The sequence below is a fragment of the Akanthomyces muscarius genome, chromosome 1, assembly GCF_028009165.1.
Source record: "Akanthomyces muscarius strain Ve6 chromosome 1, whole genome shotgun sequence".
Lineage (NCBI taxonomy): Eukaryota > Fungi > Ascomycota > Sordariomycetes > Hypocreales > Cordycipitaceae > Akanthomyces > Akanthomyces muscarius.
The window spans coordinates 1,582,752-1,594,695 of NC_079241.1; the positions used below are offsets into that span (position 1 = coordinate 1,582,752).

At 55.9% G+C, this 11,944-nt stretch overlaps 6 protein-coding genes across 6 annotated transcripts; 4 read left to right on the top strand and 2 right to left on the bottom strand.

Moving 5' to 3' along the window:
* Positions 1–162: 162 nt before the first annotated feature.
* Positions 163–499, top strand: LMH87_005485 (uncharacterized protein; the record flags this gene model as incomplete). The annotated part of the gene is made up of 2 exons (XM_056203211.1): positions 163–315; positions 410–499. 2 exons carry the CDS (start codon positions 163–165, stop codon positions 497–499), a joined length of 243 nt encoding a protein of 80 aa, XP_056058692.1.
* Positions 500–2,881: 2,382 nt separating this feature from the next.
* LMH87_005486 (uncharacterized protein) lies at positions 2,882–4,672 on the top strand (the record flags this gene model as incomplete). The annotated part of the gene is made up of 2 exons (XM_056203212.1): positions 2,882–2,980; positions 3,053–4,672. The coding sequence occupies 2 exons, from the start codon at positions 2,882–2,884 to the stop codon at positions 4,670–4,672; spliced, it is 1,719 nt and encodes a 572-aa protein (XP_056058693.1).
* A 632-nt stretch (positions 4,673–5,304) lies between these two features.
* LMH87_005487 (uncharacterized protein) lies at positions 5,305–6,696 on the bottom strand (the record flags this gene model as incomplete). Its single annotated transcript, XM_056203213.1, has 1 exon — positions 5,305–6,696. One exon carries the CDS (start codon positions 6,694–6,696, stop codon positions 5,305–5,307), a length of 1,392 nt encoding a protein of 463 aa, XP_056058694.1.
* A 693-nt stretch (positions 6,697–7,389) lies between these two features.
* On the top strand, positions 7,390–8,280 carry LMH87_005488 (uncharacterized protein; the record flags this gene model as incomplete). Its single annotated transcript, XM_056203214.1, has 1 exon — positions 7,390–8,280. One exon carries the CDS (start codon positions 7,390–7,392, stop codon positions 8,278–8,280), a length of 891 nt encoding a protein of 296 aa, XP_056058695.1.
* A 272-nt stretch (positions 8,281–8,552) lies between these two features.
* On the top strand, positions 8,553–9,605 carry LMH87_005489 (uncharacterized protein; the record flags this gene model as incomplete). The annotated part of the gene is made up of 2 exons (XM_056203215.1): positions 8,553–9,177; positions 9,238–9,605. 2 exons carry the CDS (start codon positions 8,553–8,555, stop codon positions 9,603–9,605), a joined length of 993 nt encoding a protein of 330 aa, XP_056058696.1.
* Positions 9,606–10,029: 424 nt separating this feature from the next.
* On the bottom strand, positions 10,030–11,553 carry LMH87_005490 (uncharacterized protein; the record flags this gene model as incomplete). The annotated part of the gene is made up of 1 exon (XM_056203216.1): positions 10,030–11,553. The coding sequence occupies one exon, from the start codon at positions 11,551–11,553 to the stop codon at positions 10,030–10,032; it is 1,524 nt and encodes a 507-aa protein (XP_056058697.1).
* Positions 11,554–11,944: the final 391 nt, after the last annotated feature.

The following is an 11,944-nucleotide window of genomic DNA, read 5'->3' on the forward strand; positions in this document are numbered from 1 at the left end:
TTATCATTCGACGCCTCATTTCTCCATTACCCAACTACATACCCCCCCTTTGTCTCCCGCACAGCATCCGCGCGCTGATCACCAAAGCGTACGCAACCCGCCCTCACTTACGTCGACTCTCGAGCGCGCCACACCTGTCCCGCTACCTACCCTTCCCTTCCCATGGGTGCCGATGCGGCCCCGGGCACCATTGACTGCTGGACGCCATCTTTCCCGCCAGGAATGCCCGAAAACCCAAATCTCTTATTTCCTGCATCTATTTTCTGCTCACCCTTTTCTAGCTCCACCGCGACATCCGGCAGGCGTATCCGGCACGTACGTCAGCTCCTCAGCGCTCAGCACTCAGACGTGAAGCTCAGCTACCGTCAACTTCAAGACACACAACTGACCCTGTCTTGAACCTAAAAAGGTCACAAATGGCAATGCTCGGATATTCAGCAATCAAAACCGCCCCCACTGCAAAATTGATCGTGATCCCCGTGATCCATGTGTTCCTTGACTCGGACACCATGCACTATGCTCGCGGCTGCCGTCTCATTCTGCCACTCGATTCTGCCTCGCAGCAGCGGAATTTTGGGTAGAAAAGAAAGTTCGAGCCGTCAAACTGCCGTTCCAAAGCATCGCCAATCAGCGCCGCCAAAGATCCTTGCCACGACCCTTTTTGAGAACAATGTAGCATTAAACGCCTGATACATACCTTAGCTCCAGCAATGCAAACTGCAACAAGCATTTATTTGCACGACCGAACGCGGGGGCCACAGCTTTGGATCTGGTGCTGCCCCATCCTATCGTTTCATACCTGACCCCGGGAGAAGCTGCGCCGAAGACACACGGGGATTGTTTGTTATTTCCTTTGACATGGGGTCCAGGAAAGGTCCAGCTTCTCGCAAGCCGGCTCTTTGGCCCGTGACACTTTTCTCGTTGAGCCTCGCCAAAGCCACCAGCCGCTAACCAACCTACTACCCCAGCCGCCACGTTGCAAGACAACTGACCAGCGCTAGCCCCCTGTCCAACAAAACCTCGACGACTGCCGCACATGGTAAAATCCAGGCACATGAATGGGCACTAGTTGTACCGGGATCATGGCACACTTCTCCGACAATTCAACGCTCGATTCTGACGCTCCCCTATGCTATTTGGCTCTCTCGCTGAGCGCTGAGCGCTGTGGCTGTCAATCGTATCACTATGCTTTCTTGTCGCTGACGCCATCATTTATTCTCACCCCGTCCGGGGTTGTCGGAAATGGAAACAAGCCACGGATCCGCTCCGGGGCCTCGTTATCGCGTGCTCCGTCCCGGCCTTGGTCGCTGCTCTCGTGCCACACTGCCAAGCGTGGCCCTTCTATACTAAACCTTACCAGTACAGTTGGCAGCTTCCTTCCCTGTCTATTCATAGATAGCCCACACGCGAGGCTGGGGTTACCGCTTTTACTTTATTATATTTACCTTATGATAACGGGTTTTCAACATCGCCGTCACTACCGTCCTCATATCTTTGCGCTGCAATGAGATTCGGATTGAGATGCTTCTCGCCAAGAGAGCGCGGCCCTGAGACCCGGCCGACGCATTGGCCAGCCACTCACGTATCCTGGATCATGGATGTAAAAAGTCGCCGCCAAGACCGCTCCAAGCGAAGGCGTTGTCAAATTGCCCGGTCCGGAGCTTATGCCTGGAACGGACCCAGTGTCCAAGTAATCTTGGCATGCATCTGTAATATCTTCTTTCCACCCGGGCGGCAGCAGCCAAACAAATGCATACCGCTATTCCCGCCCGTGAGGCGCTGCTCTTAAATCTACACGCCACGATTGGACAACGGGGGTAACACAGTGGTCCGCATACAACTGATAAATCATAACTTGGAGCCTGCATTTCTTGGCTTCTTGGCGGTTTCTTGTTGGCCATGCAAGTTCCACCTCTATTTGCTTACCCCGTCTGCTTCTAGTCGGGCGAAAGCTCACGGCGGCGCCTCCATGCGTTCAAGCCTTTGCAACCCGCTCGGTCACAACACTTGAAACCTGACACACAGAGAACGCTCTAAACGGGATCAGAGGACCCCGAAAAGACTGGCTCAAACAATCGAAACCTTTAAGCTAATTCGATAAACTTCAGATGCCTCGGAAAATTTGTTTTCGTTTTTTGTCAGTCGAAAGGAGCCGCTAATCGATGACAGGACGTGTCATTGCCATGCCCGAGGCAATTTCAACAAGCCCACCGAAGAGTCCCAAATAATTGATAGCAACTACATATCCCAAAATTAACCAATGCGAGCGCAGTAGCTCTTGCACAGCGACGCCAGCCAGCCGCTATTGAGGAGTACTATGTACACTAGTTGGCTAAACTCAACCTAAGAGTGTGGATGAGCGCCACTGTCCACCTCCAACAATGCATTTGTGGGCTTCTGCAAATCTGCCCTTGGATATCAGGTCCTTCCACTTCCAGTAACAGGGAGGAAGGCCACCCCCAGTTCAGTGGCTTGCCTCTAAGTTAGGTCCACATCACCTCGCACACCCCCAGCAGGAGATGCTCGGGGGGGGGGGGGAGGGGGCGGGAGCAAGCTGCAACCGGAGGAACGAGTCCTTTTGAACAGACAAATCTGCCATTCAAAATTCGCGCTATGGTTCTACTCCCTTTGATTCCGCTGGCGTGAGAAACCTTGAACTGACAAGACGCCACGCACACGCCGGCAAGTTCCACCTTGCATTGACTCGTCCGCTCTGTATACGCAGGCCGGTGGCGTGTCCAAGTGGCTACTCAACTGTCGGATAAAGGTATTTTATCTTTAGTCTATTCTGTCGACTTTCACGGCGAGCAACACATTCATTTTCGTTCTTTTCCATTTGAGCTTCATTCTTTTACTGGGTTGTCCAAGCAGTATGCCCAACATGCCATGCTTAGCAGGGAAACGTCGCTCACTGCTGCTCCCTGCGCTTCTATTTCTTTTAATATTTACACTTCTCGCCGTCGATGAATCCTTACAGCCGGTATGAATTTTCTCCTTTAATTTCCTGCAACGCAAGCACCAGACAGAGTTACGGGCTTACAAGTTGATCCAGGGCCGATTTAGCAGAATCGTTACCAGTAGGCCAACGTCCTCGGAAACGTCCACCGGCGCAAAGCCAAAGTCAAAGCCTCGGGCATCAGCATTCCACTATCTCGTGCCAGCGAGCTCTGCTAATGTCAAATTGTGCTACAATATCGTCTCAGCGGCCGTCAACAGATTCCCAGCGCCGCTACTCCTCGGCTGGAAGGGCGAGGGTGAGATGGATGCTGCCGAGACACACTTGGCCAAGCTGCGCGCCATCCAAATATACCTCCAAGGCCTGTCGACGGACGAGGACGACGACCTCGTGCTTATTGTAGACGGCTACGACATTATCATGCAGCTTCCCGTGGAAATTATGATTGAGCGTTACTTCACGATTCAGAGAGACGCCGATGCCCGCCTGGCGGAGCGCTTCCAACTCTCCGTCAGCGAGCTACACGAGCAAGGCATCCGCAATACCATCTTCTGGGGCCCGGACAAGATCTGCTGGCCGATTGAATGGGCCGCGCCGCGATGCTGGGCCGTTCCTGGGTCGCACCTGGACGAGCACACATTTGGGCCAAACCAAGGCGACGGCGGCATGGCCACCAACGATCCCAAGTGGCTCAACTCGGGTACCGTCATCGGCCCCGTTGGCGACATGCGCACCTACATCAATGTCACCATGGCCGAGATCGCGCGCACCTATGACGCCAATTTCGAAAACAGCGAGTCGGATCAGTACTACCTCGCCAACGTCTGGGGCCGGCAGGAGTACCACCGCTCCCGGCAGGTGGTGGCGGTTCGCGGCGACGCGGCCAACGCCAGTGCGTGGCTCGAGGCCGGCGACGAGGAGCACAAGCTGCCCGAGCCGGTGACCGTCGAGGGCGAGCCGACGGAGCTGCACATTGGCATCGAGTACGAATCCGCGCTGTTCCAGACCAAGGCGGGCTACGAGAGCTTCTTTGGCTACATGAAATTCGATCAGCCCGGCTACACGGCACGCATGGAGGTGGACATGTTTGAGGCGGGCGCCTCGTTCGTCCCCTATTCCATATCGATGCCCGCGGCGGTGTACGCGGCCCTGACTAGGGTCTATGAGGCCGCTGTCAAGCCATCGCCAGCCACTAGTCGATCTGCAGCAGAGGCACTACCAGGGGCGCCGCAACGGAGCCGACAAGATTCGGCCACCACCACCACCACCACCAGCTCCAGCCGCAGCCGGCTACCCGCGAGCGAGTGGATCCGGTCCGTGAACCTGGGTGTCAACTACGTGACGCGTCACGTCTACGCCCTCTGGCACTGCACGGGCAGCAAGGATCCCATCGACGACGAGTACAAGGCGCTCTGGTTTTTTCCTTTTGTCGCCAGCCTGCTGCGCGCCAACGCCCTGTCGTCGCGCGCCGGCGACGAGCTGACCGCCGCGCCCATGGACGGCCGCGCCTGGCTGCCCCGGCTGCAGTATCCCGTCGAGGACTCGCGGGCGCCCATGGCCGGCGGCGAGTACGGCGGTGCATTTACCGATTTTAAAGGCGAAGAGTTCCTGTCGTTTGGCCAGCTGTGCGGCGAGTGGCAGGAGACTTTGTTTGCGGGCGAGATGGGGTTGTCGCCAGAGGCTGCGGCGGCGGCGGCAGCCGTGCAAGCCGAGTAAAGTGTAAACGAACAAGGATAAGGAAGAAAAATAGGAAGAAATAGGAGAAGGAGGCGTTGGAGGTAATTTTGTTCCTTGCAGCCAGCATAAATTTGGCACTGCACACTGTATTCTCATTTTCACATGTACAAGTACCCCAATCCGCACCAAATCACTTGCATACACCACCATTAGGCGAATTTGTTTCGTTGCTGTCTCTATATATAGAGCTTTCATTTGAGCAAAATACTTCAGTTTTCAACTGTTAATCTTTTAACAGCTGCCAAGGGTGATTCGCATCAGCTGGAAAATACGAGAGCAACATTGCCAAGGAAAAAAGAACTAGGGGTAATCATGCTTCTTGTACAGAAATTAAAAGAAAAAAGCCGCCCAGATAGCAGAACAAGACATAATAGGCGTTAAACAAGGTTAAAAATAGAGTCATGGCGGTGCCAGAAAAAAAAACAGCTTTAAGAAAAAGCCAGAAATAACAGCAAATAAGCAGAATAGAAGCCGAGCTAGCATTGAAACAGATTGCTCCCCAATGATTGAAATAGCAAATCTCCAGACACTGCTCTCTCCTGTCTCATATTTCACTTTTCCCGTATTGATTTCCGTCGTAAATCGTCCGTCGTAAATTGGCTGACTTGACCTCAGTCCTCCATGACAACGTCAGCCATGCGCTTAAACGCATCTAGCGACTTGCGAATCTCCCGCATGTCCTCTTGCAGCTTCTTCGTCTGCGCCTGCTTCTCAGCATACGTCTTTCTCTGCTTGGCAAGCCACATGCCCGGATCCATGCGTCCCGCGCTCGCCGCCGCCTCGTTCCACACATCCTCACCCACCTTCACCGTTTCATCTTCTTCCTCTACCTCCATCTTGAGCTCAGCCGACAACCCAGCGCCAGTCTCACTCTTCTCTTTCTTCACTCCCGCCGCCCTCCTAATCCTCGTCCTCTCCCGCCCGAGCTGCATGATGCCCTCTTTTCTTTTCCGTGCCACAGGCATGCCAGCCTTGCCTTCCAGGATGTCCTTTACCACCTGGCGCTGGAACGGCACCACACCTTCGTATGAGTCCTCCCTTGCCAGCGGGTAGCGTTTCACAAAGTCAACGGCCCATTTGAAGCGGAAACACGCCGCGGGGCCAAACATGCTCCGAATCACCACAAACTGGCCCCAGGTGGGTATGACGCCGCTTTCTGCGTAATTCTGGCGCACCATGCGGCAAACATACTGGTTTCCAAGGTTGGCCGTGCTCTTCGTGACGCGAGCCCGTGGAAGTATGTCCAGAAAAGAGCGTTGCATCGCCTCGGTCCACCGGCCGGCCTCCTCGGTCCAGACAAGTGCCAACTGCGCAAACACGGCTCGGTCTATTGGATTGGCATCGTCTGGCAGCTTGACGAATACTTCATCAGCTGGAAGAGGGGGTGGAATGGGATCCCCGGAGGTAGCCGACGCGGAGAACGTGCCCTCGCCCGCCTGTTTCTTGTTGTTATTCTTGGTGTCTCTCTTGTTGCTGCTGTTGCTGCTGCTGCTGCTGTTAATGTTGTTGCTGCTGCTGCTGCTGCTGTTGCTGCTGTTGCTGCTGTTGCTGCTGTTGCTGCTGTTGCTGCTGTTGCTGCTGTTGCTGCTGTTGCTGCTGTTGCTGCTGTTGCTGCTGTTGCTGCTGTTGCTGCTGTTGCTGTTGTTGCTGTTGTTGCTGTTGTTGCTGTTGTTGCTGTTGTTGCTGTTGTTGCTGTTATTTTCGTTGTCGTTATTATCGCCGTTTTTTATAGCAGCGCTAGCTGCGGCAACCGCAACTTCGGCTTCCGCAATGAGTCTGAGCTTCTTGCTCCGGATCCTGGTGCCCGTGGGTGTCTTCGCTACTGGCTTCTTGACGCAGCTCTTGGCAGCTGGTTTGCTTGCGGTTGCAGATGAGGATGACTTGTTCTTTGCAGCAGCCTTTTTTCTGGGCTTCTTAGCCGGGGCGGCGCCGCGTATGGCGGCAGCTTCCGGGTCCTCTTTCTTGAGCTGCGTCGCGGCACCGGGGGTGGCCGCGGACGCCATCTCGACGAGCGTGATAGAAGGAAGTGTGTGGTGGTAGTGTGGAGGTGGAAAAATTAGACGGATGAAAAGAATAAGAAAAAGAAGAGAAAGAGTAAGGATAAGAATAAAAGGAATAAGAGAATTAAATGCAGTAGCCGATAGGTGGTGTCGTCAGTCACTGCTAGCCGAGTGAAGTGTTTGCAGCTGTTTGTTGGAGGAGGAAGGAGCGCAGGTGCCGCCGAACTCGAACTTCAAGTGCATAAAGCACTCCTCCAATCAGTAAATCACTGCTGCCTAATGTTGCCGATTTTAGGTAACTATTTACTTTCGCTATTTCCGTTATTTCAGGGATTTCCTGTAACTTTCGATATTTTTCTCTATCGTCACTATTTTTATAATATTGATTATATTCCCAATCTACCTACTTAGCTCTCATTAGTTTTCTTGTTCCTCTTGTTTTTATTCTGCTTTTACTGTTCGTTTCCAATGATTAGAACGAGCTTTTGTTAAGAAGCAAGACCAAATCATCTCCCGCTAAGTTGCGTATTCGTGTGTAGCTGCATATGCAGGCCTGATCGTCAATCCCCGCGGTGTCTAAGTCACATCGGAGCTAACGCGGCAATGACGCTACCACACTCGAAACAACCTTGCACTCCCACCCTAACACGCTACATTTTCCTCCTTACAATCAACACATAGCCTGATTAAAGCAAAATGGCGCAGAAACTCGGACCCCTTGTGCACCTCTGGGGCATCGACCCGACCCAGATCCCCACGCAAAGCGCCTCCGGCGCGGAGGTCACGCCTCTCCTGACGGGCTTGTTGTCGGAGGCGCTGCCCTTCATCGACGAGCTGCCCGCTGGCCAGGACTCGTCCAGCTCGTCCTGGAAGTTTCGCAAGTCGTACAGCTATGCCTCTTCGGCAGCTCCCGTGGAAGTTTTTGAGAAGAAAATCCCCCCCGATGCCATGCGCAGCGTCGCCGCCGAGTACAAGGACCAGCTCCCGCAGGTGACCAAGGCCGCCACCGCCGAGACGTGGTTTCTGCGGCGCAGCGTGCACGAGGACGCGGCGCAGCCCAAGACGGCGAGCTGGGACGAGTTCGTCGCCAGCTTCAAGCAGCACCATGCCGAGTCGGAAAAGGCCTTTACGGAGACGGTCGTGGGGACGACGCCGGGCCGGGAATGGGACTGCAGTGGCGTCGCGGTCCAGCTCGGCGACGAGACGTGGGTCGACTGGACGCTCAAGCTCGAGGAGTCGGTGCACAAGCTGCCGTTTCCGCTGCAGAAGCGCGTGTTCCCCGTGCTGCAGGCGACGGCGGCCGTCGAGGGGCGCAGGGAGTTTGTCGTGGTGCAGGTGTTTTACACGGGCGGGCCGGCCGAGGAGAATGCCAAGGGCACCGTGACGGGCGCGTACACGAGCATCGAGCGCATCCGTGAACTGCCCGGCGGCGAGACTGGCGGCAAGAAGCAGATTGAATGGGTCATGGGCACGGCGTCGGATGCCATGGGGATTCTGCCCGAGTTTGTGCAGGTCATGGCCACGCCGGACATGGTGCCCAAGGATGTCGACTTTTTCCTATCGTGGGTTGTGAAGCAGCGAAAGTAGAGTGTTGGGGCACACGGAAGCCATTATAATACCAATTCGATACGTATGGATATGACCTCCGATCGGAAATGTGTTGGAGGAAACAAAGCTCGGGCAGTTGGCAAAGCCGCCGTCTTGTTCTGTCAGCTGGCAGTCGACAGCCTGGGAAGGAATCGGCAAACGACAAACGGCCTACTTTATCAAAGTATTCCCCCGTACTAGATACAATACCATCATCCATCCAATTAATCTGTCAACACGTTTCCAAGTGCCACTCGTCCAAACCCGACACAATGCCCGCCAGACCTCGATCCGTGCCTCCCACTTTGTCCACCAGCACCCGCGTCACCCGCAGCAGCCACGCCAACCTCCCCTCGCCGTCCGACGGCCTCATCGCCGTGCACCGCACCAGCACCATCAACCACGATCCTGCCGCCGCTGCCGTCAACACTACCACTAGCAATGCCGCCGCCTCCTCCTCCTCCCTCGCCGGCTCGCGCCTCGCCGCGCAGGCCGACGCCCTCGCCAAGATGACGCTGGAGATGAACCTGCGCTCCGTCAGTAAGCAGGCCGACCGCCTGGAGCGGGAGCTGCGGGCGCTCGTACGGAGCACAGCCCAGGACGAGGCCTTTCGCGCGCAGCACGAAAGCCGCCTGCAGGACATGTGGAAGGAGATTCTCGCCGTCAAGGCGCACGTGGCCCGGGACGACGACCGCCGCGACACCAAGAACCTCGCCGACGAGGAGTGCAGGCGGGAGACGCGCCGCGTCATGGACCAGATGCGCAGCGAGGTCGCGGGCGTCAGGGAAATGGTCAGCGGGCTGGCGTCGACGCTCGCCGAGATGCCGTCCGCGGAGCAGATGCAGGCCGCGCTGAGCCAGAGCAGCGAGGGCGATGCCGCAAGGGACCGGCAAGAGGGTACGGCTTTATTTCCAATGCTTTTGATATTCACCGGCTGACACTATGACTTTGGTCCAGATCCGGGTTCGAAGCAGCAGCAGCAGCAACGTCGCTCATCATCGAGTCCGTCGATACAGACTCGCATCCAGGACGCCATCAAGTCTACCCGGCGCTGGAACCGCGACCACAAGACGACTCGCCTCGGCGAGGCCATCTTTTGCGCCAACTACTTCAGGCAGCAGTCGAAGCGCGACGCCCGCATGGCCGTGTTCCTGCAGCGGTCCGTCCAGCGGCGCGTGCAGGCGCGCTTTCCTGGCCGCCCGCTGCGGCCGCACAGCCTCGAGGACTTTTGCAAAGTGGTGCAGTGGACGGATATCAAGGCGGTGGTGGAGGAGCTGCTCCTGCGGAACACGACGGACGTGATGGACGCGTTGCAGAATATATGATGGTGTTGCATCTACCAGTGGGTGTATATGATGTGTTTACGACGGCGAGGGGGGGTGATCTTGTTGCAAATCTCGTTTGCAAAGGCTGTGAAGAACAGACCAAGACGAAATGTTGAAGCTGACAAAGACCAGTTGTTGAAAAATGATGAAGATGCATGAAGCCATCTATACGGGTAAAACGAGACTAAATAAAATGTATAAAAAAGGAGAGCCCGCTTGATTCCAAATTTAAAAAAAAAAAAAAAAAAATCAGCCCAACCCCTCGAAACGCCCATAAAACAATTTTCCCAATCAACTCTGCCGACGGACCAGCTTTGTGAGTCTTGGCAAGAGGTGTGTGTATGCATATCCCCCCCAATCCCATAAACCAGAAGAAAGAAAAAACAGTAGAGAAATAGTATAAAGCCCTCCTCTTTCCCCCTCTCTAGTCGTCCATTTCCATACCAATCGACGACATTTTCAGCTCAATCTCCGACTTGAGCTGCTTGATCTGGCTCTCCAGACGCTGCCGCAGAATCTTGTTTTGCGTCTTTTCGAGGTCGGCCCGGCGGTGGTTGAGCTGCTTCTTGAGATCGTTGATGATGTCCTTGACGCCCTGCGCCTCGTCGCGTGCCGCGCGCTGGTCCTCGTCCAGATCCTCGTCGTCGTCGTCGTCATCATCGTCGTCGTCATCTTCGTCTGATTCCTCCGACATGTCCATCTCGATGGACTGGTGCACGGCGGGGGTGTTGGCTTGCGTCGTCATCATGGGTGTGCCGACTTCCATGCCTGTCGCGGGCGTGTCCGCGACCAAATCATCCGCAAAGGCTGCCTCCAGGTCCGCTTCGAGGTCCAGATCGCCCTCCGCGCCGTCCTCGCCGTCTTCGGCGCCAAAGTAGCCCATGGAATCGTCGAGCTCGCCCTCGGCGTCTTCACCCTCGGCGTCCTCCTCCTCGCCCGCGGTGCCGGCGCCGTTCTCGCCAGCCTCGTCCACCCACTCCCACGCGGTGCGGTCCGCCATGCCATCCTCGGAGAGGAGCCGCTCGACCTCCTGCTCCTTGTCCTCAATCTCCTTGCGCGAGATGGTCTTGGCGAAGCGCCGGTTCACGCAGTCGTGCATCGGCGGCGTCAGCCCGTGCGGCCACTTGAAGTTGCCGTCAATCATGCTCGGCAGCGGCGCCTTCTTGGCCTCGTCCTCGGTCTTGACGGGCTGGAACACGAGCAGCATCTGGCAGACGTCGGCCGACTTGAGAAAGGACTTCTTGTCCCACGTCTTCATCGACTCGGTAATGGTCGGCAGGTCCACCATGACGGCCGCAAACATCTGCCCCTTGACCGTCACCACCGCGCGGTGCGACTCCTCGTCAAAGAATTTCAGCGAAATGTTGGCCCCGCCCTGCTGCCGGCTCACGCCAATCTTGCCCGTCTCCATCATGGCGCGCACGTAGTCGCTGTGCTCGCCCGGCACCATGCGCATGACAAACTGCTCCTCAATCGCAGGGTCCAGCTCGCGATCGCTGGCCTCGGAATCGTACCCGTCACCCGGTGGGTGCACCGGCGGACGCCCGCGCGCTTTCAGCACCACTTGGGTATGGGCAGCGCCAGCCGCTGCTAGGGCCTTGGCCTGTCGAATCTTGATCTTTGTCGCGGGCGGCGCCGAGGCCGCGAGGGGCATATCGTCGTCGTCGTCATCGTCTCGCTGTCGCTTCTTGCTCTCTACGAGCTTCTGTGTGGGCTTCGGCTGTCTTCCGGCCTTGGTCTTGACAGGTGTCGCCTGCTCGGCGCCGGGCGTGGCAGGTGTCGAGCCGCTGAGCTTGAGCTTCACTTTGCGCGAGCTGCCGCCTTCGCCAGGAGTCGCGGCCACGGCTGACGGCGGTGTGTCGGTGACAAAGGAGGCGGCTCGATTAACGTTGATCTTGAGGCGCGGTTTGGGAGGCCCCGCGGGTGTGCCTGGTCCCGCGTCGGCCATTGTATATCCTGTTGAAAAAGGCTGGTGGTTGATGAAGGATGAAGAGTGGAAGCGTCGCGATCCAGCAGTAGATTAAGTGGGTCTCGATCAAGCTATCGCGCCGACTTGCACGCACTTGGCCGAGCCACGAAATCATAAGAATCAAGCTGGCAGAAACTTGGAAAAAAGTTCAAAAATCCGATGCTTTTGATTCCATCGAGATGTTTTGATCACGGGATGCGACCAATCGTTTAGAAATTCTTGTATTTTTTTATAGGTATGGCTGCGCCATGTTATAAATCAACATCATTCTATATCCATTCAGGCTCTTTGGCCGACACTGGTTCTACCAGTTAAAAAGAAAATATGCATGCAATGCAACTATGTATATTTGTAAATGCCAAAACGCCAT